This window comes from Sus scrofa, chromosome 3 (assembly GCF_054392235.1).
Source record: "Sus scrofa isolate SSC_HxYL_T2T_F1_AM1 chromosome 3, Sscrofa_HxYL_maternal_Yorkshire_Landrace_v2.0, whole genome shotgun sequence".
NCBI classification, from domain to species: Eukaryota; Metazoa; Chordata; class Mammalia; order Artiodactyla; family Suidae; genus Sus; species Sus scrofa.
In genome coordinates, this window is record NC_139385.1 from 45,643,687 (window position 1) to 45,667,875 (window position 24,189).

General features: G+C 55.4%; 1 protein-coding gene across 9 annotated transcripts; it reads right to left on the bottom strand.

Moving 5' to 3' along the window:
• Positions 1-1,372: 1,372 nt before the first annotated feature.
• Positions 1,373-24,104, bottom strand: FLYWCH1 (FLYWCH-type zinc finger 1). 9 transcript variants are annotated; one of them, XM_085017824.1, is made up of 12 exons: positions 23,972-24,104; positions 21,339-21,381; positions 18,570-18,682; positions 17,737-17,847; positions 13,774-14,180; positions 13,096-13,536; positions 11,166-11,624; positions 10,764-11,027; positions 8,435-8,698; positions 7,133-7,405; positions 5,068-5,140; positions 1,373-2,410 (listed from the first exon to the last, which is right to left on the bottom strand). In XM_085017824.1, exons 5-12 carry the CDS (start codon positions 14,078-14,080, stop codon positions 2,371-2,373), a joined length of 2,121 nt encoding a protein of 706 aa, XP_084873950.1. In that variant the 5' UTR covers positions 14,081-14,180; positions 17,737-17,847; positions 18,570-18,682; positions 21,339-21,381; positions 23,972-24,104; the 3' UTR covers positions 1,373-2,370. The 9 variants fall into 9 exon arrangements, with proteins under 9 accessions (XP_084873950.1, XP_084873951.1, XP_084873949.1 ...); XM_085017825.1 differs by lacking the exon at positions 17,737-17,847 and having other exon boundaries at positions 13,096-13,533; XM_085017823.1 differs by lacking the exon at positions 17,737-17,847.
• Positions 24,105-24,189: the final 85 nt, after the last annotated feature.

Here is a 24,189-nt window from a genome sequence, read left to right on the forward strand (position 1 = left end):
ATGATGAATGGGGTTTATAGGGGGTGACTAGCAGTGGAGTGGAAATGGGGAAGGAGGCTGGCACCCCCCCCCAAGCTGTCACCATCCACCAGGAACCTGCTCCTGTGTGCTTTGCTCTGCGACAGGGACGAGGCAAGGGCATCTCTCTGGCTCTGGAACCATGAAGGAGGTGGCCTGTAAGGGGGAGTGTCTGCAGCTCATGGTGAGCAGGCATCTGGCCCCCCGAAGCAGTAGCAGCATCAAAAAATTCATGTCCATAGGGGAGTCCTTACTCCAAGCAGCATGGACCATCCTCTTGGCCTCTAAGGTCAAAGCAGGTGCAGAGGAGAGGACGAGGGTATAGGCCCTGGTGGACCCGAGTGTCGGGGGCTGGGGGGACAAGCCTGCATTCCTCCTCTGACCCTCCTCATGCCGCACCCCGACTTCTGGGTGGCTGGTGCCCAGCCAAGGTGACTGGCGTGGGACTCTGGACCGGGAGGCACCTGCTCTGCACCCCACGGAGACTGCATAACCAGTGTCCCTGCTGGTGGGCGACAGGGGCTCCTGGGACTCTGAGCGTCTCGCCTGGCACCTCAGGCCTCTGTGAGTCTGGTTCATGTGGGACTAAGCAGAGACCCAGCTGTTGGTGGCCCAGACTCAACTTTGAGTCCTTTTGAGCCTGGGTGCCTTCCCCCAGGTGTGGCCGCCTCTCGTGGCCATACACCCCTGTGGGTCTGGGATGGAGGAGGATCTATTCCCACAGGGCTATGTCTTTGCCCTTGGCCGGGGGCAGTTCACTGTCTCAGGCAGCATGCGTCATGGCCATGAGGGCTGCCCAGAAAGTAGCCCCTGGGTCGAATGTCCCCAGCAGGACAGGGTCTCCTGGCCGATAAGCCCACCTGCTACCAGAGAGGTGGGACGTCACAGTGCTGGACCATCTTCCTGACTGCTGGCCAGGCTGCTGGGCAAGGGCCCCGTGGAGCTGGTGGTCGGGTCAAGAGATAGGCCCGTTACCTGCCTGGGAAGGTGGCCAGGGTCTTGGGGGTCAAGGCCGCCCTTGGCCTGACGGTGCCGGCTCCACATTACGCGCACCGCAGCTTCCGGAAGCAAGTCAGGGAGGACTTGGGATGAGTCAGCAGAGAAGCAAGGCCTCTCTTTCAGCTACGAGAGGGCTGGGGAATGGCCAGCAGAAGCTGCACTGTCCCTGGTGGACTCCCATCCGCCCTCAGTCCAGCTGACACCTGGGCCCGGTGACCAGGCACTGCCCCGGGTGTGGAGATCTCCCCTTGCCCAACCAAACTCCATCACGTCCACCCACATGTCTCTGAGATGCGTGGAGCGTGTGGCTTCGTGGTGGCCGCCTGCTTCGTGGTGGACACACAGCTCTACACGCTGAGATAGGAAATAGGGTTTATTGCGGGAAATGCATAGGCAGAGCGACTGTGGAGGGGGCACTGAGCTGTCACTGTCCCATTGCCAGAGGGCAGACTGTGTGGCCAGCACGGCAGGGGACAGAGCCTGCGCCCTGTGCCCCCTTTGCCATTATGGGGTGGGGGCACGGAACCCTCATTAGTAAGCAGCAGCCTCTGGGGTGCGAGGACGCCAGCCCGCTGCTCCCCACCGTCCCAGCAGACAGAAGGGGATGAGCCTCCATGGCCGCCTGCATCTGCCTCTCCTCCTGCCTCAGGCAATCGTGGGCGACCCAGGCTCAGCCAGGAACCACACTGGCGGTGGGCATCGTGGACACTGGGTCTCATTTACTCTGGAAAGCAGCAAAGGAAACCCCGACAGAGGGTGTGGCCGGGACTCTGGTTTGGGCTCTGTGGGACGGCCACGCCCCAGCGGCAGGTGGCCGAGGACCTGAAGGCTCGCTTGGCCCCTGCCCAGCACCGCGAAGGGCAGCTGGGCCTGAAGAGGCAGGAACTTCCCCAAACCTGCCCGCCTCTGTCTTCAGGTGGCCTCTGCCAAGACCAGCAGCTCCGAAGAGCGGAAGCAGGACCACACCCAACAGGAAAATCCTTGGCCAAGCTGCAGGCAGGCGCTGAAAGCAGATGGGTGCTTGTAGCTAGAGTGACAGAGGCGGGGAGGTGCCTCTGAGCCTCCTCAGACCTTCCCAAGGTCGTGGCCTTGGCTGTGGTGCCCCCGCACCACGCACAGCTGGGGGCCACCAGCTCCCGGGGCTCTTCTTTGCCAGCGGCGCAGAGACACCATCAAAGTGTCCCTCCTGGGAGACCTCTGCGGAAGTGCCATGGATGCTTTGGAAGAGTGAGAGCTGTGGTCAAGCAAAATCTAACCGGGTGGGACGTGCCGGGGTCCTGCGTGGACCTGGCGCATTCTTGACACTGGCGACACAAGAGCTTCCCCTCTGCTGCGTCGGTGAGGGGACTGGCCTCACTGGGCCTGGCTGTCCAGTCGGGTGTCTTCCACCTTCCTGATCACCAAGAAACAGACAGTCGTTAGGCAAATCCACACCAGGCCGAAGCAGATAATAAAGTTAAGGATTCCTGTGATCCTTCTCCCCAAAAATCACCATCAACCAGGAGACACACACACACACACACATACACGTCACATCGGTTCCATTACAATGTAAGACTGCTCCGTAACATATCACTTGGCAACCCCTGGCTCTCTGCGCCGGCCCATCTTGGGAGGAAACACCCAAGACACCTGAGCAGCCCCACCTCCAGCCCTGAAGTCGCCGGGATACACACTGACCTTTGTCAAAAAACACAAAGCTGGAGTTCCCTGGTGGCCTAGTGGTTAAGGAGTCAGTGTTGTCACTGCTGTGGCTTGGGTTTGATCCCTGGCCCAGGAACTTCCACATGGTACCGGCAGGGTCAAAAAAAAAAAAAAGAAAGAAACACACAAAGTTCTTCTCTGATAGGTTAGCAAAATGTTAGCAAATTCTGGAGTTCCCCTCATGGCTCAGTGGAAACAAATCTGACCAGCATCCATGAGGACGCAGGTTCAATCCCTGGCCGCACTTAGTGGCTTAAGGATCCAGCATTGCCGTGAGCTGTGGTGTAGGCGGGCTGATGCAGTTCTGATTTGACCCCTAGCCTGGGAACCTCCATATGTCTCAGTGGCAGCCCTAAAAAGACCAAAAAAAAAAAAAGTTAGCAAATTTTTTAATACTCCTCACTGCAAGTGGGCTGGATGTGGTTGACTGGCTTCTACTAGATAAAGTAAAAGAATGAGTGACAGGGATGACACTGGCCCTAAAGGTCACTGTGGCTTTCTTGGAGCTCCCTTGTGGTGAAGTAGGTTAAGGATCTGATGTTTTCATTGCTGCTGTGACCTGGATTCGATCCCTGGACCAGGTACTTCCACATGCTGAGTGTGTGGCAGGTCAAAAAAAAAAGGTCACTTTTTTTTTCTTTTTTATCTTTTTTAAGGATGCAACCACGACATATGGAAGTTCCCAGGCTAGGGGTCGAATTGGTGCTGCAGCTGCCAGCCTACACCACAGTCATAGCCACAACAGCTTGTCACAACGCTGGGCCCTTGACCCACTGAGCAAGGCCAGGGATTGAACCATCATTTCATGGTTACTAATCAGGTTCTTAACCCACTGAGCCACAATGGGAACTCCGTGCAGTTAGATGCTTAACCCACTGCACCACAAGGAACTCTGCGAGGGGTCTAATCAGAGTTACAGCTGCCAGCCTATGTCAGAGCCACAGCAATGCAGGATCCGAGCTGACCTACACCACAGCTCATGGCAACACTGGATCCTTAACCCACTGAGTGAGGCCAGGGATCGAACCCACAACCTCATGGTTCCTAGTTGGATTCGTTTCTGCTGCACCATGATGGGATCTCCCGCTTTCTTCTTTTTAAAGGTAAGTCTTCACAGCTGTAAGTTTCCCTCTAAGCCCGGCTCTGCTGCGTCCCACCAGTGCTGGTAGGCTGTATCTCCGCTACGTTCATTTCGAAGTATTTTCTTCTTGTGTCTTTTTTTTTTTTTTTTTTTTTTTTTTTTTGCCATTTCTTGGGCTGCTCTTGCGGCACATGGAGGGTCCCAGGCTAGGGATCGAATCGGAGATGTAGCCCCTGGCCTATGCCACAGCCACAGCCACGCCAGATCCCAGCCGTGTCTCCAACCTGCACCACAGCTCACAGCAACGCCGGATCCTTAACCCGCTGAGCGAGGCCAGGGCTGGAACCCGCAACCTCGTGGTTCCTAGTCGGATTCGTGAACCACTGTGCCACGACGGGAACTCCTCAAGGCGTTCTCTAATTACCCTCACGACTTCTCTGAGACGTGGGGACTATCTGGAAGCGTGCCGTCTAACATCCATGCATTTGTGAGTGTCTCAAATGTCTTCCCGTTACTGACGTCTCATCTCGTTCCGCTGTGGTCAGACAAGGCGCTGTGCGTGATTTCAGCCCTTTCAAGGTCGTGGGGTCTTCTTTTATGGCCCAGATGGGGTCCTGGGGCATGTCCCACGCGTGCCTGAGTAGAGTATGATCTCTGCCGGGGGTGGGGGCCCCCTTGCTCTGCACTCCCTCGGAACACTCATTTTGGGGAACAATAGCTCTGGTGTTTGAGGACACCCCACAGCCCCGAGGGAGGGTCTACACGGGGAGGACGGAGGCGTCCAGACCACAGCCGTGGGAGCGAATGGACCATCTTGGAAGCGCCTCCTCCAGTCCCGCTCCCGTGTCAGAGGGCTGGACCCCCATCTTTCCCGCAGCCTCAGGACCAACCCTGAGCCAGGAGCACACGGCCCAGCCACTCGCGAAATCTTGACCCACAGACAAAAGTGAGAGACAGTGAATATTTCCTGCTTTCAGTCACTACGTGTTTTGCTTTTGTTTTTGTTTTTTTTAGAGCCACACCCACGGCATATGGAGGCTCCCAGGGTAAGGGTGGAATGGGAGCGGCAGCTGCTGGCCTGTGTCAGCCGCAGCCACAGCCACAGCCACACCAGATCCTTAACCCACTGAGCGAGGCCTGGAATCGAATCCTCATCCTTGTGGATACTAGTCGGGTTCGTTAGCCACTGAGCCACGATAGGAAATCCACAGTCACTACGTTTTGGCGTCATGTGTGCTGCTGTGTTAGGCGACAAAGACACTTACCCGTAACTCTCTTGGTTTTCAGGAGAACAAGTCTCAAAGCACAGCTGAGCTTCAGGCAGAAGTTGTATCTTTTCTGAGAACAAAAAAATTACGAACATGGGTTAATCACTCCTTTCTTGTGGAGGCTGCAAAGGCAAAGGCACCCTCCTTGTGGCGACAACTTCAAGGCCTTGGGGATGACGGAGACCTGGCACGAGGACTCTGCCTGGGGCATCCCTGGGAATTCTGGTTTGGGGATGCCCAGCGCTACCTGCGCCTGGTGAGTACACTCCTGGAGATCCAGAGCCAGCCTCCGCCTTGTCACCAAAAAGACTGGGAGGCAACTAGATCCCAAAGATGACATGCCCTTCACCCTGCCAAAGGCAAGCCACGGCATATCCTCCCGGGTTAAGCCCAACAGTGGCTTCCTCCTGAAAAAAACATTTGGGGGGGGCATGCCTGCTGCATGCAGAAGTTCCCGGGCCATAGCAGGAACAACGCTGAGTCCATCACTGCTAGGCCACTAGGGGAACACCCACCGCCCCCACCTAACTTTTAAAAGCAGAAATTTCTGTGGCACAATGGGTTAAGGATTTGGCATCGTCACTGCGGCGGGTTTGATCCCTGGCCCGGGAAGTTCCACACGCCATAGGCAGGGCCAAAAAAAAGAAAAAGAAAAAAAAAAAGCAATCAAGTTTCTTTGACTCGTTTTATGCAAGTTGGATGCATTTCTGTGTTTTATAAGACATGGTCCTTATTTACAGGAACTAACGTGAGGCACATAACACCTTCTAAAGATGGGTTTTACATTCAGTTTATCTGAAGGGAACCCCTTTTCAATTCAACAGTTATTTGCAAAACTTTATGTGTGTGTATACGCGTGCATGCACACACACGCTACCACATTCTTCTAGGGGTTTCTCTTTCTCTCTCTACACATATCTTTTTTCTGTTTACAGCCGCACCCGCGGCATATGGAAGTTCCCAGGTTCGGGGTCAAATTGGAGCTGTAGCTGCTGGCCTATGCCATAGCCACAGCAATGCCAAACCCTTAACCCAACCCAGTGACTGAGGCCAGGGATTGAACCTGAATCCTCATGAACACTAGGTTGGGTTTTTGGTGTTTTTTTTTTGTCTTTTTAGGGCCGCACCTGCACGACAGCATTTGGAGGTTCCCAGGCCACAGGATAGGGGCAAACCAGAGCTGTAGCTGCTGGGCTGCACCACAGCCACAGCAACCTGGGATCTGAGCCGCGTCTGCCACCTGCACCACAGCTCATGGCAATACTGGATGCTTAACCTACTGAGCGACGCCAGGGATCAAACCCGAGTCCTCATGGATATTAGTCAGGTTCATTAACCATTGAGCCATGAGGGGAACTCCACTATGTCGGGTTCTTAATCCACTGAGCCCCAATAGGAATTCCATATATTTTTTTCATGGGATATTTCAAAAGATATTACCATCCTAACTAAGGATGCTAACTAAAAGATACATCCTAGGAGTTCCCATCATGGCGCAGTGGTTAACAAATCCAACTAGGAACCATGAGGTTGCGCGGGCTCAATCCCTGGCCTCGCTCAGTGGGTTGGGGATCCGGTGGTGCCGTAAGCTGTGGTGTAGGTCACAGATGTGGCTTGGATCTCAAGTTGCTGTGGCTCTGGCATAGGCCAGCAGCTGCAGCTCCGATTAGACTCCTAGCCCGGGAACCTCCATATGCTGTGAGAGTGGCCCAAGAAACGGCAAAAAGACAAAAAAAAAAAAAAAAAAAAAAAAAGATGCATCCTAACAAAATACTACCTAAGAGTTAAGACCTCTTAGTATAAAAGAGAGGAGAGAAGGTGGCAGTTAGAATGAGAGATATTTTTAAGGGTGGGACAGATTTAGGCGTGTTTTGGGTTCAGGAGATGAAGCTAGTAGAGAGAAGAGACAGAAGACTCAGAGAGATAGGAGGAGCTAGGAGAGAGAAAAAGGCAGAAGAGCCAGGGAACAAAGCTCCCCTGTGGTGTCTGAATCTTGGGCCAGTAGACACCAGGACACCCACAGCTCTCATGTCCCCCCCTCCACCCCTTCCCCTGTCTGTACCTGGGTCCTCCTGCTGGGGTGGGCTGGGGAGCCTCTCCCGCTGCCTCAGGGCCTCCAGGCCCGCCAGGTCGGGCGAATGGCAGTGGCCACGCATCACGGTCACCTGCTGGCCCTGGGTGATGGCCCGGCTGCGGCAGCCCATGCGCGCCTGGTCCCGGCACATCCAGTAGATCTTGTCCCCGGCCGCCTTCTCCTTCCTATAAAGGAAGGACTCGTACACCAGGAACCTGCCCCCGAGGGAAGTGCGCAGGAACTCCAGGGGCTGCAGGGGTTCTGGAAGGAACAGGACACGTGAGTCGGGGGCCTGGGCCAGGCCTGAGCAGGGGACAGAGTGGGTGCCAGGGATGGGAACTGTTCCCTTTGCCCCACCAGCCAGCCCCAGCCAGGAAACTGCAGACTGACCCCCCTACCCCACCCCATGTCCCACTCTGGTCACTGCCCTCCACCCCAGCCTGAGCCACAGGACCCTGGGGAATGAAGCTCAGCCACCAAGGCCCTGACACCCTGGAGTGCAGGCTGGCAGTCTTTCTGAGGGCTCTGCAGCCCCTGTTCCCTGCTCCTCAGCCAGATGGCAACCAATCTTCTTCTTTTTTTTTTTTTTTTCTTTTTAGGGCCGCACCCGTGGCATCTGGAGGTTCCCAGGCTGGAGGTCAACTCAGAACTACAGCTGCCAGCCTACATCAGATCTGAGCCGCATCTGCAACCTACACCACAGCTCACGGCAATGCTGGATACTTAACCCACTGAGCGAGGCCAGGGATCGAACCCTCATCCTCATGGATCCTAGTCAGTTTTGTTAACCACTGAGCCATGAAAGAACTCCAAATTCTCCCTTTTGAAACGTTTAAGAATCTGAACTGACGCATCATGAAATGTCAGGGTTGAAGTTGGGGCGGCGTGGAGAGAGAGGGGCAGGGTGGGGAGAGAGAGGTGACAGAGGACTCCCCAGGTGCAGGTGCACTGCCCCATGAACAGGTGCCAGGCACTACCGGCGCTACCAACCGTGCCACTGCAGCCCCCAGCCCCCTCTGCTCTAGGCGTCTGGTTGGGTCTCTCCCATCAACAGCCCTTCCCAGACTAGAACCAGCACCGTGAGCGGGGAGGCCAGAGGTGGCTTCTGCCCTCAGGGAGCTCACAGCCCAGGGGGAACAGACCCATATTCATGGCTGGGCCCCACTGGACATGGGCTGCAGACAGGCTGTCCCAGCAGGCAGCCTCCAGTCTGTTCTGGAGCCGTCCCCAAGGGCTGCTGGATCAGCAGGGAGACCCCCCCGGCGCCTGTCCTCCCCAAACTCCACGCACCTGAGCCGTCCCTCTGAGCCAGGCAGGGGAGCTGCTCCCGCTGCCTCAGAGCCTCCAGACCCGCCAGGTCGGGCGGGTGGCAGTGTCTGCGCATCACCATGACCCGCTGGCCCTGGGTGATGGCCCGGCTGCGGCAGCCCATGCGCGCCTGGTCCCGACACGTCCAGTACACCTTGTCCCCGGCCGCCTTCTCCCGCCGGTAGAGGAAGGACTCGTACACCAGGAAGCTGCCCCCCAGGGGCGTCTTCAGGAACTCGGTGCCTCCTGGGGACAAATGGGGGAGGGGAGCCAGCGAGGAGGGACGGGGCGGGGGGGGCACGGGGGGGCTGTTCTCAGAGCCAAGAGCAGCCAAGACCCCACCCACGCTACACCCACCTCCTCGCAGCCGGGACACAGCGCCCCCACCAAACCCCGCCTACGCTGAGCTCCCGGGGGCCCCTTTCCAGAGCGCCGTGTCCCTGCTAAGTCGGAGGAGGGAACCGACCGGCCACCTGGAGGGAGAGCGGGGGTTGCGTGCCACCCCTGTGCGCAGGCGCTGGGGCTGGGGGCGGGTCTCCGCCCCCCGAGAGCGGGGCTGGGCGGGGCTTTGACCCGAGGGTGGCCAAGGGGCGGGGCCTGGGCTGCGGCCCTGAAGTGTTGAGAGCGGGGACCCGGGAGGTAGCGGTGCCTTTCCGCCCGGACGCAGGGACCAGGCAGGGTGGATGGAGGCAGACTGGGGGTGTGGGGGGTCTGGCAGCGCGAGAGCCGTGGGGGGTGAGAACGTCGTGGAGAAGGAGCTTGTCGCGTGGCGGTACGTGTCAGTGGGGCATGTTTCTGCTTCCCTCCCACCCGACGAAAGAGTTCACGGAGGCACAGGGCACGAAGCTGGGGATTCAGAGAGGAGAGGGCAGAGATTCTGACCGAGGCTAGAGGCTAGGAAGACGGGGGCGCATGGTCACAGGCCGGGTACAACAAGAGCTCGCCCAGCCTGGAAGGGGAGCTCCTGGGAGCGAGCAGCGTACAGCGGGCAAGGCCAGGGAGGCCCGAGGTCCCTCCAGAGGGTCCAGCGAAGGCCCCAAACAGAGCCAGGACACAAGTGGCCGCCTGGCGGAGGAAGAGTTTGGGGCGGTGTGTGGGGGGGACGTCAGCATCTGGAACATGACCCTTCCCGCTCTGTTTCCACACCCAAGTCTCTGGAGGCCGGCAGCCAAGCTAAGGAGCTCCCCCTGCGACGACAGGTTCGTGGGGCAAGCTGGGTCAGCATCACATACAGAGCGTGTCCGTCTTGCCTTACAGCTGGCAGGCGGCCAAGGATCACCAGACAAAGATCAAAGATGCTCCCCCTCTTACATGGTCAAAAAGCCAAGATTCTTACACCTGCGATCTCGGGGGAGACCACGCGCAGCAATTCAAAACGCACACCGCAACCCTCCCCCCTTCCCCTGCTCTGTCATACAACTGTGTCACCCGCAGAAAACCGAGTGGCATGTGCCTGGCTGGAAAATTGCCCCTGTTTACCAAAAACACCAAAGATCGAAGCTTCACCCTGAAAGGCGGAGACCAAAGAAGCCCACAGAGAAAGCAGGGCCTCTGCCAGAGGTGGGGTGTGGGGGCTGTGCTCCCGGGAGGATGGAAGGCAGAGGAGTGCAAACATCAGAGCAGAAGTTAAAATTAAGGTGAAGGGCTGGCAGGCAAAACGGAGGACACGTCAGACAGGCCTCCTGGGACGAGGGACCTCTGACCCATGGGAGAAAACAAAAAAACGGGGCCTGGAAAATCATCAAAGAACAAGAGAAAATTTCCAGGAGCGAAGAACACGAGTTTCCGGCCTGAAAAGGCCCCAAGCGTTCCCAGCAGAGCCACGTACCCCAGGTGTGTCCCCTCGGGGCACAACCCTGCACCTTCGAGCAAAGACACCCCTGCACGCGCGGGGTCAGTCCCCGGAAAGCAGTCACTCAAGCAGAGACCAGACAACCACGTGAGAGAACGGGTAACCTGGAGCCACAAACAGCCATACCTCCACCCAGGCTTCGGAGCCACCGTCTCCATGGCATGACCTCCGGAGGGTGGACTTTCAAAGCCAAGGGTGCAAACCAGATGAGAGAAAGAGGCCCAGAGGTGGGGGTCAGCCCAGTGGACCCCCAGGGGGTGGGGGCAGGGCCAGGAGGCTGCTTGTGGGTGAGGAAGGGAAGCCGGGAGCTCACAGAAAACCAGGTCAGCAAATAAAGCAGCTACCCCAGCCAGGAGGGGGTTGGGGGGGAGAAGAGGGGGCTCTAACCCCTTCCAGAGGGTTTCCAGTAAGGACGGGGAGGATGCCCCCCCCCCCAGGCCGCTCCCCCATCCCACCTACCTGAGCTCTCCCGATGGGCCGAGCCGGGGCATTTCTCCCGCTGCCTCAGGGCCTCCAGGCCCCCCAGGTCGGGCGGGTGGCAGTGGCCACGCATCACAGTCACCCGGCGGCCCTGGGTGATGGCCCGGCTGCGGCAGCCCATGCGTGCCTGGTCCCGGCACGTCCAGTACACCTTGTCCCCAGCCGCCTTCTCCCGCCGGTAGAGGAAGGACTCGTACACCAGGAAGCTGCCCCCCAGGGGCGTCCTCAGGAACTCGGGGCCTCCTGGGGAGAAACGCGGGCCTGAGTGGGAGCAGGGCCTGGGGCCTGCCCAGGCCTGGCGTCGCCCCTCCTGCCTCCTGGGACCTCGGGGAGCAAGTCCGGAGGGCGCCTGCGCTGGGCCAGAGGCTGTGGCGCACTTACCCGGATCCTCGTCCTGGTCCTCGGCAGGGGATCCTTGCAGGGCTTGGGGCTGGTCCGGGAGGCCCTCGTCTTTGACCTTCAAGCGTTTTCTGGGCCGGGGCCTAGTGAGGGTCAGGGTGCCGGCCCCCCTGCGGTAGAACAGGCTGTCCACGCCCTGCAGCAGCTTGTCCCCTGAGCCCCCGGGGCCGCCTGGCCTGGCCTGCAGCGACTCTATGGCCTTCTCCTGCTGCCGCCGGGCCTCCAGGCCCTCCACGTCGGGCGGGTGGCAGTGGCCGCGCATCACGGTCACCCGCTGGCCCTGGGTGATGGCCCGGCTGCGGCAGCCGTGCAGCGCGTGGTCCCGGCACGTCCAGTACACCTTGTCCCCCACGGCCTTCTCGCGCTTGTAGAGGAAGGACTGGTGCACCAGGAAGCTGCCACCGTAGCAGGTCCGCAGGAATTCCAGCGGCGGGGGCCCTCCTGGAGGAGGAACGGGGAGGGGGCTGGGGAGGTGCAGCCGAGGCTCCCTCCCAAGCCAGGCGCGTGCAAGGCTGGTGCATCCCCGCGGCCCGCCCACCCCGTGACCCAGGGAGAAGGTGCGGTCCCTCTCCTGGTGGCCACAGCTCTCTCACTGGTGAAGCACCACGTCCAAGGTCACCCACCGGGAAGGGCCAAGCTGGCTCTGACCCCACAGCCTGTGTGCTCGGTCACTCCTGGCCATACTTTTTCGTAGGGTTGGTTTGAAAATGTTATCTAATTTTTGAATAACACATGCACGCGCCAGAAAATGAAGTGGAGCCAAAAGACACATAGTGAAAGGCAAGTCTCTCGCTTCCTGCCGCCGCCCCAGCTCCCTTACACCCAAAGCCCTTGAATCCTCTCCAGGTCAGAAGCAGCCAGCCTTTGGGACCAAGCCCATCTCCCAGTTAGGGGCAATCAAAACCTCTGCAAAAGCAAAAAGGCAAGCACAAACATACAAATAAAACAGAATAAAAACCACTGCAGGGGTTCCCCTTGTGGCTCAGCAGGTTAAGAATCTGACTAGGATCCATGAGGATGCGAGTTCGATCCCTGGCCTTGCTCAGAGGGTTAAGGATCCAGCGTTGCCATGAACTGCTGCATAGGTCACAGACATGTTTCTGGCTTGGATCTGGTGTGGCTGTGGAATAGGTCAGCTGCTGTGGCTCTGATTCGACCCCTAGCTTGGGAACTCCCATATGCTGCAGGTGTGGCCCTAAAAACCAAAAAAAAAAAAAAAAAAAAAAAAAAAAACCCCAAAAAACAAAACAAAACAAAACCCTGCTGCAAACACTCTGTCTACCATTTATTTGGTGACAACACACGCTGGACCAGGGCTGCAGTTCCTTCAGGTCTGTGTCAGGTCTCCCCGATGGCAACCTCCCAGAACGGCAGAACCTCAGTGAATGTTCTGAGGCTGTGCAGTTATGCCAGGTGGGGCTGGAGCTTGAACCTGGGGTACAAAGCTCTTCTCCCTCTAGGCAGACCTTCCCAAAGTTCGAGGGTTACCAGAATCACATGGGCCCGTAAAACTCAGGTTTCTGCCTCAGAAAGTTCCAGAGCCCTTGTTCTAACCCATGGGCTTAATGGTTACGGGGACACATTTATAGTTTTTAAAGTAGCTTTGACTTTGAGCACATTAAAAAGCCACGTGGGGGGAGTTCCTGGCATGGCTCAGTGGAAGCGAATCCGACTAGGAACCATGAGGAGGGGGGTTCGATCCCCAGCCTCGCTCAGTGGGTTAAGGATCCAGCGTTGCTGTGAGATGTGGTGTAGACCAGCAGCTGCAGCTCCGATTCAACCCCTAGCCTGGGAACCTCTATATGCTGCAGGTACAGCCCTAAAAAAAGACTGAAAAAAAAAAAAAAAGCCACACGAGGCCACATTTTTCTTTGGGCAGAGGAAAGGGCCGTGGGGCCCACCTGCCACTCACCGGCGCCCAGCGTCGGGCGTTTCTTGGGAGGCAGGCGCAGCAGGGACAGGGCCCGGAGCCCCTTATCCTCCTCGGGGGCCGGCTTGCTGAGTGGCGGCCCCGGGGTGGGCTCCGGCTCCTTGGCGTCCAGCCCTGGGCCCACCCCCTCCCTCGGCTCCTCCACCTGGGGGTCTTCCTGCAGGGCCGGGCTGGGCAGCTTCTTCTGTCTCTGGCGCCGGGCCTCCAGGCCCTCCTCGTCGGGCGGGTGGCAGTGGCCCCGCATGACGGTGGCCCTCGGGCCGCGGGTGATGGCCCGGCCCCGGCAGCCCAGCTCCGAGTGCTCGCGGCATTTCCAGTACACCTTGTCCCCCACGGCTTTCTCCTGCTTGTACAGAAAGGACTCCAGCACCAGCAGGCGGCCCCCGAAAGGGGTCCTCAGGAACTCCAGGGGCTTGGGGGCTGCTGCAGGCAAGGGAAAGGCGGGGTCAGCAGGGCAAAAGGCCAAGGCCAAGGCCGAGGTGGGAACAGAGGGATGACGTCCTGCATCCTCATGCCAGCCTGGGCCAGGGTCAAGGAGGCTCCCCCAGAGCAGGGAAGGGGGGCAAGGTCACCCTGCAGGGAAGGGGGTGCCCAGGGCCCAAGTCTGAGCACACAGGGCCACAGCGGGGGCTGGGCAGGGGCAGCAGGCCCGGAACTGACCTGGGTCTGGCTTGCTGTGGTTCTGCTCGGGGGCCTGGGGGCTTGGCTGGACTGCCTCGCCTTGTTTCTCTGCCGGCAGGATCTGGGGGGTCCCGGCCAGGGCGTCGGGGTCAGACATCTCCAGCGACATGACGCAGTCCTCTCCATCCCCGCTGTCAGAGGCCACCAGCAGGATGAGTTTGGAGAACTTGGGCTTGGTGGGCGCTTCGGGGACCACATCTGTGCCCGGCTCAGGGGACTCGGGGCAGGGCTCCTGGCCGGCCTTTACACTCTCGCCCTCCTGCTCGCTGGGCTCGGGCAGGGGCATTCCGGGATGGAGGGCCTGTCGCCCAGGCCAGGCTCATGCCCCGGCAGAAGGATTTCTGTGCCCCCTCCGCGGCAGGAAGCTGGCCATCCAGGGCTCCGTCCTAGGGGAGGAGACAGAGACCCATCAGGGAAGGTGCCCTCAGGCCTGGCCTCAGGAAGAGGAGTCTGGGGTGGGGGTCGGGGCACAAGGGGCTGCTCCCCCCGCAACACACACACACCAGGGAGGGACCTGAATGGAGCCACAGAGCCCTGGCCAGGGCTTCTGCTCTCCTGGCATCCTGGGTTCTAGTAGATGAAGACAACGTACAACTTTTTCCCTAATTTGGAAACTTAGTGTCTCTAACCTGTTCCCTCGCTGCATCCCCGCCTTGGGCGGCCCTTTCTCCAACATTTATATCCTGCTTTCTCTCGTCTCTCAATCTTGCTTCCTCCTCTGGTTCTTCGCATTTAGAGTTTTCAGGACAGGAGCCTCTTAGTTCTTCCTAAAACAAAACCTCCCAGAAACCCCTCCTTCCCGCAACAGTTAGACATTTCGAGAAGAAGAGTCCACACCCCTTCCTTCTCCGCCAGGCCTTCTGGCAGCGGCCTCACAACTGTGCAGACATCACTCTCCTCCTTGGCCGCCATGCAGGATCAGCACGGGCTGGGTGCATCTAGAATCTGTTTCCCTACAAAACACCTGCTCTGGCCTGTGTGTGATCTACCAGTGCAATGGAAATTATCCATTCAGCTATTAAAAGGAATGACATTCTTTTTCTCTTTTTCTTTTTTTGGCTATGCCCGTGGTATCTATAGAAGTTCCAAGGCCAGAGATCCAACCTGTACCGCAACAGTGACAGTGCTGGGTCCTTAACCTGCTGAGCCACCAGGGAACTCCCAAGAATGAAGTTCTGATATGTTTTACCATGTGGACAGAATCTTGAAGACAGCAGGCTCAGTAGTTGGGAGGGGCTGGAGGGGAGGGAGGAGGGGATTATGCTAATGGGTGGACTATGCTTTGGGGGTCATGACAATGTTACAAAATTAGTTGTGGTCATAGTTACACAACTCTGTGAATAAAACACAAAACAAACAAAAAAACAAACAACGGAGTTCCCATGGTGGCTCCGTGGCTAACGAATCTGACTGGCATCCATGAGGATGCAGGTTCGATCCCTGGCCTCACTCAGTGGGGTAAGGATCCAGCGTTGCCGTGAACTGTGGTGTAGGTTGCAGACGGGGCTTGGATCCCGTGTTGCTGTGGCTGTGGTGTAGACCAGCGGCTGCAGCTCTGATCAGACCCCTAGCCTGGGGAAGGAACCTCCATATGCCATGGGTGTGACCCTAAAAAGACACACAAAAACACCTCTGTGAATACACTAAAAACACAGAGATTTTAGGTGGGGGAATTGCATGGTATGTGGAATCATATCTCATTGAAGTTCAAAAAAAAAAAAAAATCCTATAGGTGTGACTCACGTCCCCAGGGTCAGTTGAATAAAAAGCAGGGTCTTTTTCTTCTTCTTAGGGCCCCACCGGCAGCACATACAAGTTCTCAGGTTAGGGGCTGATCCGAACAGCAACGCCAGATCCGAACCACATCCATGACCCACGCCACAGCTTGTGGCAGCGCCAGGTCATATAACCCACTGAGCCAGGCCAGGGATTGAATCCTCATCCTCACGGATACTAGCTGGGTTAACCCACCGAGCCACAACAGGAACTCCCTAAAAAACAGTTTTCTACACCATCAACAACAGGCATCTACACTCCTGGGCTTGGCTTCCTCGCCAAAGGAGAGGGGAGGCGTGGACTATATACTGAGATATTTTGTCAGTTGCAAATATCATATCGTTCAAACCATACAGAAAATAGATTTGAACTGCTGAGGATGGAACACGCATACATCAGCCACCATCCTGCCCTCAAACGCACAGCTATTCCCAATCTTGTATCAGTGCCTTTAACAAGGACTTAAGTTGCTGTGGCCCACCCATGAGTTCAACTTGTTTGCTCTTTAATTCGTCCTTAAGCTGGGGGGACGCCCTCACCTGCAGACAGGATGGAGCCTCTGGGAAGGACCAAGGCTTTGTGGGATGCAGGCCCCATCAGGACCCCGAGCCTACAGCTCGGTCAGCAGCAATACTCGACAGGGCCACAGGATGGCGATGTTGCTCCTTGAAATGCACACAACCGCGTCCTTGCCGAACCCGAGGTTTTCAAAAGGAGAATTTGGGAGTTCTTCCCGTGTTTGTATTTACAACATATATTTGGTAGAAAACAAAATCCAGTTAACAAATCCAGCACATCACGTCGTCTAAGCTAAGGGTCTTTTTTTTTTTAAAGATCAAAACAGAACTTGGACACTCATACTAGATCTCAGTTCACTTCACCTGTCTCATCTCAACTCCGGTCACATTTATTATATATCAACTGTTTTAATGTACTTGTAACTTAAAAAAACCTTAAACAACTCGGAGGAGACATCCCAAAGTGTTAAAAGTAGTAAGAAAAGATTTATTTTTTCCCCTGAAATTTCTTGTGTTTTCTTAAAATTGTTTACAACGTGCAGGAACTCTTTACCATGGGAAAATACGAAACACCTTTTTTCCCTCTTTATAGCTGCACCTGTAGCCTAGGTTCCCAAGCTAGAGGTTGTTTTTTTGCTTTTGAGGGCCACACCTGTGAGCTACACTGCAGCCGGAGCCAACACCGCGTCCCTAACCCACTGAGCGAAGCCTCATGGATACTAGCTGGGTTCTTATCCCGCTGAGACAATGGCAACTCCCAAGTATTTGTTTTTAATGCTTATTTTTTTGGCCAGTGGAGGTTCTTGGGCTAGTAATCGAACATACCCCACAGCAGTAACCTGAGCCACAGCTGTGAGAATGCTGGGTCCTTAACCTGCTGAGCCACCAGGGAACTCCTTTAAAAATCATACCCTATTGCAAATTTTAAAGCGGTACAGGTGAGATCCGAGGGAGGGAGCTCGTTGGGCATGGCTTTAGTACCTCGGGGTAACAAATCCCAGACTTTTAAAAGTCCCATCTGAGATCCCTCACAGAGACTTCCAGCAAAGCAAACTCAGGAAGAGCTATGAGGTGAATTGACATGTTTGCCACACCTGTTCAAATAATCAGGCCAAATCTCATGGGGCAAGCCTTATTTCATGATGACACAATAAATTTCATTGCAGTTATGAGACCACGGGGAAAATTTGTCTTAGTGAAAAACTGTGCTTTGTCTTGAACGGAGCCTTTCCCATTATATGATTCAAGCGTGTTTTTGTCTTTGAGCTATTTTTACAACTCTGTGCAGATGACAGGACAAGGCAAAAAGAATTCAAGTCTGTACACACAGTTTCTCTTTCTCGCCACATCAATCAGCATAGACAGGAATGTCAATATTCCAGACCGACAGGCATCTAGAATCTTCTTTGGATTCTCTTGCAAACTAGTTGTAAGATCTTACTGGTGCCTTGATTGACGATTAAGGAAAAGCTTTCACATGTGTTCAATTTCCATCTATATGAAAGAGTTTTATTTCCTTTGTTTTGGTCTAAGCCTCGGATTTTCACATCTCTCTGGTCATTGGTTTTATCATCCTGGGATTCCAGTCAGCGATTTGTAAAGTTACATAGGAAATAACCCGTCTGCATTGCATGTAATAAAAACGAACCTTCTGGGGAGTTCTCCTGTGGCTCATCTGGTTAAGGACCTGGTATGGTTGCTGCCTTGGCTCAGGTCGCTGATGCAGTGCAGGTTCGATCCCTGGCTCAGAAACTTCCACCTGCCACAGCCAAGGCAAAGGAAAAAAAAAAAAAAGGCACTATTTTATGGAACTTCTATTTGCTATGCATTTGTATATTTATTCTAGGGGTGTATGAATGTATTTTTATTTTATTTTATTTTAGTCTTTTTTAGGGCGGCACCTGCAGCATATGGAGGTTCCCAGGCTAGGGGTCCAATCGGAGCTGCAGCTGCCAGTCTACACCAGAGCCACAGCAACACAGGATCCGAGCCACGTCTACGACCCACACCACAGCTCAATGGCAACGCCGGTCCGCAACCCACTGAGCGAGGCCAGGGATCAAACCAGCAACCTCATGGCTCCTAGCGGGATTCGTTTCCACTGCGCCACGGCATGAACTCCTATTTTTAATTTTTGGATGATCATTGTTTTGGGGTGGGTACTTGGGCCCTTGCGTATTTGTTTTATCATATTCAGCTTTTGCTCAGTGAAGTTTTATCGAGTGTCTAGAGTCTTTTCACAGCAGGGAGGTGCCCCTGGAAAGTTCCTCACTGTCTTGGGCTCTCCCCACACCCCCCAAATCAAAGGTACAGAGAAATGTAAGTGCAATACTCAGACTGCCCGCTCTGATAAACCCAACACCCAAGATACACACACTACTGTGAACTGTTAGATGCCTCTCGGATACCAGTGGGTCCAAGCCCTGAGGTTCGGAAGGGCAGAGCCTCGCTCAGCAGCGGATGGCAGATGAACAGAATTACCTTTACACAAGGGTGAGAACCACCATCACCATCCTCCAGCACCCATCCTTAGGGCTGGCTTGCAGGGTGGAGGCCGGGGGGCCAATCCTGTCACTTCTCCGGGCTGATTTCACCTGTGAAACGGGGAACGTGGCAAGTGAGAGATGTATGCGAAATCCTTCTCTCCGCTGTGAATCGTCTCATAAAAACAAGGAGCATTTGCCCAAGGCCGGGAGGGAAAGGGAAGGAGCAAAGGTCCTGATGGTTCCAAACGCAGCCCCCCCCCCAAGGAGCTCTGAAGGTCAGCAGTGGGCGCTGACTGGCTCAGGACCCTGGGTGCAGCCTCCCAGCCGCAGACAGGTGTTATTCCCGGGAGAGGCTGAAGGTGGCAGTGATCCCCCCACAGACGAAGAATTCCATTCCAACGCGGGACTCTGCACCGCTGGCATTCTGCACCAGCTAATTCTTTGGCATGGGGGGTTGTCCTGTGAGTGAAGCTTTAGCAGCAACCCTGACAGAGGCCAGGAGCGCCCATCAACTGCTGACAACCCAACTACTGGACGTCCCTGAGAACCACTGCGCCAAAGCATCTTAGAGCAGAGGGCACGAGGCGTTTCCAGCTAATGGTACTTCCAGCCCCCAACCCCCCAACTCCCCCAGATCACAATCTTAGCTGTTTCCACCCCTCCTGTATCAGGCCTAACGCGTGCCCTGATCACTCCAGACCTGATCACACCACCTCCCTAACGGTCTTCCTGCCCAGCATCGGCTGGCCCCCATGCTCCCTATGCAGTTCTGACTTCCCAAACCTCAACTCTAACAGCTTCCCTCTCCGGTGAAAGTTGTCTCCAGGAGTTCCCTGGTGGCCTAGTGGTTAAGGATCTGGCATTGTCACTGCTGAGACTTACTTACTGCTGTGGTATGGGTTTGATCCCTGGCCCAGAAACATCCACCCGCTGTGGGTATGGCCAAAAAAAAAAAGCCTGTCTCAGTCTCTGTTATAAATGCTCCACAGTCTAGCCTCCACATACTCTCTCTGCCCCAAGTCTGACCAGGAGCTTTTGGGAGAGGAACAAAATAATAAACCAGACCGAATCAAACCAAGTCCTGGAAATGATTTTGGCCCTGAAAGCATTAATGTCAAAATAATAAAAATATGCCCTTTCTTTGGAATCGGTGATGTTTACGCGTGATTATGTCACTGGAGCTCAGCATCCTCTGGAGGCAAGGCGTGGGGGGGTGCAAGACTGCCACTTAAAGCAAGCGCTTTACACTGGGTCAGACTCACTTGGTCCTGAAATCGGTTCAATGTGGTGATAATAGTCTTTTGGAATGGAAAGAACAGACCAGAATAGAATAGAAAGGAATAGAAGAGGATAGAATCAGAAGCCAGGCAGAGTAGATCTGGCTGCATCACGTGAGGTCCGGGTAACTGTCTCCCTTTAAACTTCTCTTTCAGTAATCCGCATCTACAGGCATGTAAAACATATTTCTTAGAGTAGGTTGGGTCAAAAAAGTTTGAAAGCGCCAACAGGCAATCTACATATTCGGCGTGGAAGGTGTAACGACAGCAAAAAGTGCAAGGTCACGGGGACCTCCAGAGCCGCAAAGATGGGATGGGGCTGGGATGGATGCCAGGCCGGAGGGCAGTACTGGTTGGGACAGACATGTTCCAGGAAAGGCAGGCGAATGTGGGGCTCCCTGATTTGGGATGTCTGGGCTCAGTCCCGGGGTCGGGTGGGTCGTGGGGTCGGAAGATCGAGGAGAAAGGAGGCAGCGAATCGCAGGTGAAGGACAAGGAGCGGCCTGAGCGCCGCGACGCAGAGTACGGGGACACCCGCCCCTCCCGAGTATCAGTGGTCCTGGGGGCCCCCCGGGAAAGCCTGGCCCGGGGCCGACCAGACGGAGGGACCCGAGACCCTCCCCGACCCGCTGGGGCCCGTCCTCACCGGGCACTGGCCAGGCGGCGACGGCAGCGGGGCCCTCCCTCTCCGGAGACCGAGCTGTGCCGGGTCCTTTGGCCTCGGGCCGCTGCAGCCACCGGAGTCGATCTCACGGCCCAGACCCCTCCGGCCACCGCAACCCGGGTGCCCACGCCCCGCCCCCACCTGCCCCCTCGGGAGCGAGCCCCGTGCCGCGCGCGCCACCCGGCTGGCAGTAGGGAGCGCGCGCCGCCCGGCGGGGGCGCCTGCCTCTCGGAGCGCAAAAGCGGGTTCCTAGTGAGCATGCGCAGCAAAGCCGTGGGGGACCCCTTCCTCCGGTAACGTCCGCTTCTCCGGGTCTTCCCTGAGCGGCGCCTGCTGGAGTCCCGGCCAATCGGCCGCGGGAGGCGGGGCCGGGGCTGGCGAAAGAGGCGGGGCAAGCCCAGGATTGGGCGGCAGAGGCGGCAGGGAACCGAGCGTTGCTCGGACCTTTGGCTTGGCCGGGGGTCGTGGGCGGTGCTTGGAGAAGAGAGCTGGGGGGCTTAATTGAGCCCCCAGACCTGTCCCAGGATTTGACTCAGCTCAGTGAGCGAAAGCCCTTATTTAAATGCATTCAATGCCCGTTACTTTCCTTAGCCAGCCGAAGGAAATTTCTTACGCACCTCCTCGAAATCCTCCAATGACCCACCCCGAAGCTGGGCCAATTGGAGATTCAAAATAAAGAATGGTAACAGCAGATTGTAACTTAGAATAAAATAAGAATCCGGGATCGATAGTGATGCAAAGAAGTAAATGGGGAGAAGAGAAAGCTCTTTCTTAGGGTAGAATGTCAACTAAAAAATGCAGACGGAATGATGCAGAAACTCACCGTTTGGCGACCGTCGTTAATAGGCAAACATCAACAATGGACGCTAAAACCGAAGGGTGAAAGTTTGGTAAGGAACTAGTATTTACATAGTTCAAGAGTACAGATCGCCCGACAAGATATTTATTCATTACAAAGAGGGAAATATGAATTTTACAGTACAGAAACTTCTCAAAGTGTAGTCTGGGATTCCTGGAAGTCCCCATGGAATATTCCATTGATGATGTGTATCAAGGTGAATGCTGAAGCACATATGAGAACCTGTAATCTTCTCTTAAGCCTACATTAAGGATATTTGCAAAAATGTAAAACAATGCTAGTCTCATTAAATGTCTTTGTTTTGGAAAATATAGCAATTTTCATAAAAATATGTTAACACATAAAACGTTTATGACTGTATCTTTCGGTAACCGATTTATTGGGTATAATTCACATACCATACAATTCACCCACTTAAATTGTACAACTGAATGGTTTTTAGTATATTCACAGCGATGCCAACATCACCACAATCAGTGTTAGAATAATTTCATCACTCCAAAAAGAAACCTTTACTCATCACCCCCAAGTCCCCCAGCGTCCCACCCTAAGCAACTGTTAATCTACTTTCTGTCTCTATAGATTTGCAGGTTCGAGGGAGCTCCTGGACATTTCGTTTAAACGGAATCATACACCATGTGGTCTTTTGCATCTGCTTTCTTTCACTTAGCATAGTGTTTTCAAAGCCTATCCATATAGTAGCATGCCAGCAGTACTGCATGTTTTTTGTTTTTTATCTTTTTACCTTTTCTAGGGCCGCTCCTGCAGCATATGGAGATTCCCAGGCTAGGGGTCAAATCGGAGCTGTAGCCGCTGGCCTACGCCAGAGCCACAGCAAAGCCAGATCCAAGCCACATCTGTGACCTGCACTGAGCTCACGGCAATGCCAGATCCTTAACCCACTGAGCAAGGCCAGGGATCGAACTGGCAACTTCAGGGTTCCTAGTCGGATTCATTAACCGCTGAGCCACGACAGGAACTCCAGTACTGTATGTTGTGGCATGCCAGCAGTACTGACCCAACAATACTGCATTGTGTGGCTATCCTCCAATTTGATTACTCATTCATCTATTGACTGACATGTGGCTTGTTTCCACTTTTTGGTTACTGTGAATAATGCTGCTATGTACCTTCATGTGCAGATGTGTATGGACAGATGTTTTCAGGTCCTTTGGGTATACACCTAGGAGTGGATTTGCTGGCTCAGTGTTTAACCATTTGAGGAATTGCTAGATTGTTTTCCCCAGAGCTACTCATTTTCCATTCCCACCAGCAGTGTGTAAGGGTTCCAATTTCTCCACATCTTTGCCAACACTTGCTACTCTCTGTCTTTCTGATGATAGATAGCCATGCCAGTGGATAGGAAGTGTCACTTCATTGTTTTGATTTGCGTTTCCCTAAAGGCTAAAGATGTTGAGCTTCTTCTCAAGTTCTTATTGGCCATTTGCATATATTTGTTAGAAACATAGCTATTCAGATCCTTTGCCCACTTAAAAACTGAGTTGTCACTTTATTTTTAAGCACAAAAATTCTTTATATATTCTGGATATATATGTCTGTTATCAGATATACGATTTACAAAACCTTCCCCGATTCTGTGCGTTGTCTTTGCACTTTCCTGCCCCCGTTAAGAGAAACACTCCCTAGCAATTATTTTTTCCACGTGGCTCTGTATCGTAGCCCCCCCCATATTATTTTATATATAATTGACTACATATTTTTTCTATTAGGCACGTGTTACTAAGTGTCACTATTGCTGCTGTGGCTGGTTTCATTCCTAATTTGGGGGGAAGCGGGGTGAAAAGTAAATGGGAATATGCTGTGTACACTTCTTGTAACTTTTCTGTAGATGTGAAATTATGTTATACCATCAAACAGACAAAAATCCGCCTTTTTGGGATTCGGTGAGCGGAAAGCATCTTTTTCCACACTGGTTTAGCCTTTTCGCATCTATCCTGCCCTCGCCCGTGGGTCCAACCCCCACTTGCAGGGCACCGCTGCAGCACGCTTGTCCTTCTCCCACCACCCTGGGCGCTGGGGACCGGGATGGCTCCGGAGCGGGGAGCTGCGGGGCCTGGGCTGCTTTCCTGGACCCTTGGCCATTGGCGGCCGGAGAGACCCCAGCATCCTCCGAGCTGGCGCCCGCCTTGCCTCTCACCGCCCCCGGCGCGGAGACGCCCCGCCTCCCCTCCCGCAGCCCCCACCCCACCCTCGCCGCTCACCGCGACCCTCGCCCGCTCCGCGGGCCCCTCCCTCCGTCCTCTCGCCTCCGCCAGGCGGGAGCCCCAATTTTCTGGCTGCGGATCCTCACAATTGCAGAGTGAAAAGGCCACTCCTCCGACGCCGCCCCCCTCCGCCTCCCTCTCTCGCTCCAAAGCTGCTGCTGGAAGGTCCACCCTCGGCCCCACGCTGGGCTCCTGGGCCTCCCGCCTGCCCCGCATCTGCATTTTCTCCGCCTCCTCCCCGCGGTCTCCCGCACCCTTTTCCGTCCTGGTTTTCAGTCCCACCATCGTAAGGTCGGCGGCATCTTCCTCTCGCACCTACGCTCCGCCCCGTCTCCCGCTCGGCGCTGGGTGTCCCCGCATCTCTGCGTTTACCTGGCCTCCGTGTCCCGTGCCCCTCCGCACCCCCGCGCCGCTCCCCTTCCAGTTCTCCACCCTGGGCACCTCAGGGGCCCAAATCGACAAAGACGCCTGCCCTGGTGTCAGGTGTCTTGGAGCTCACGATATTGGGTGGGGGTGGGGGAGACGCGATTGAGCGAATGAGCAACGAGCCACGTGATCTATGAGAGGTTGTACAGGTCTCAGGTGGTTAA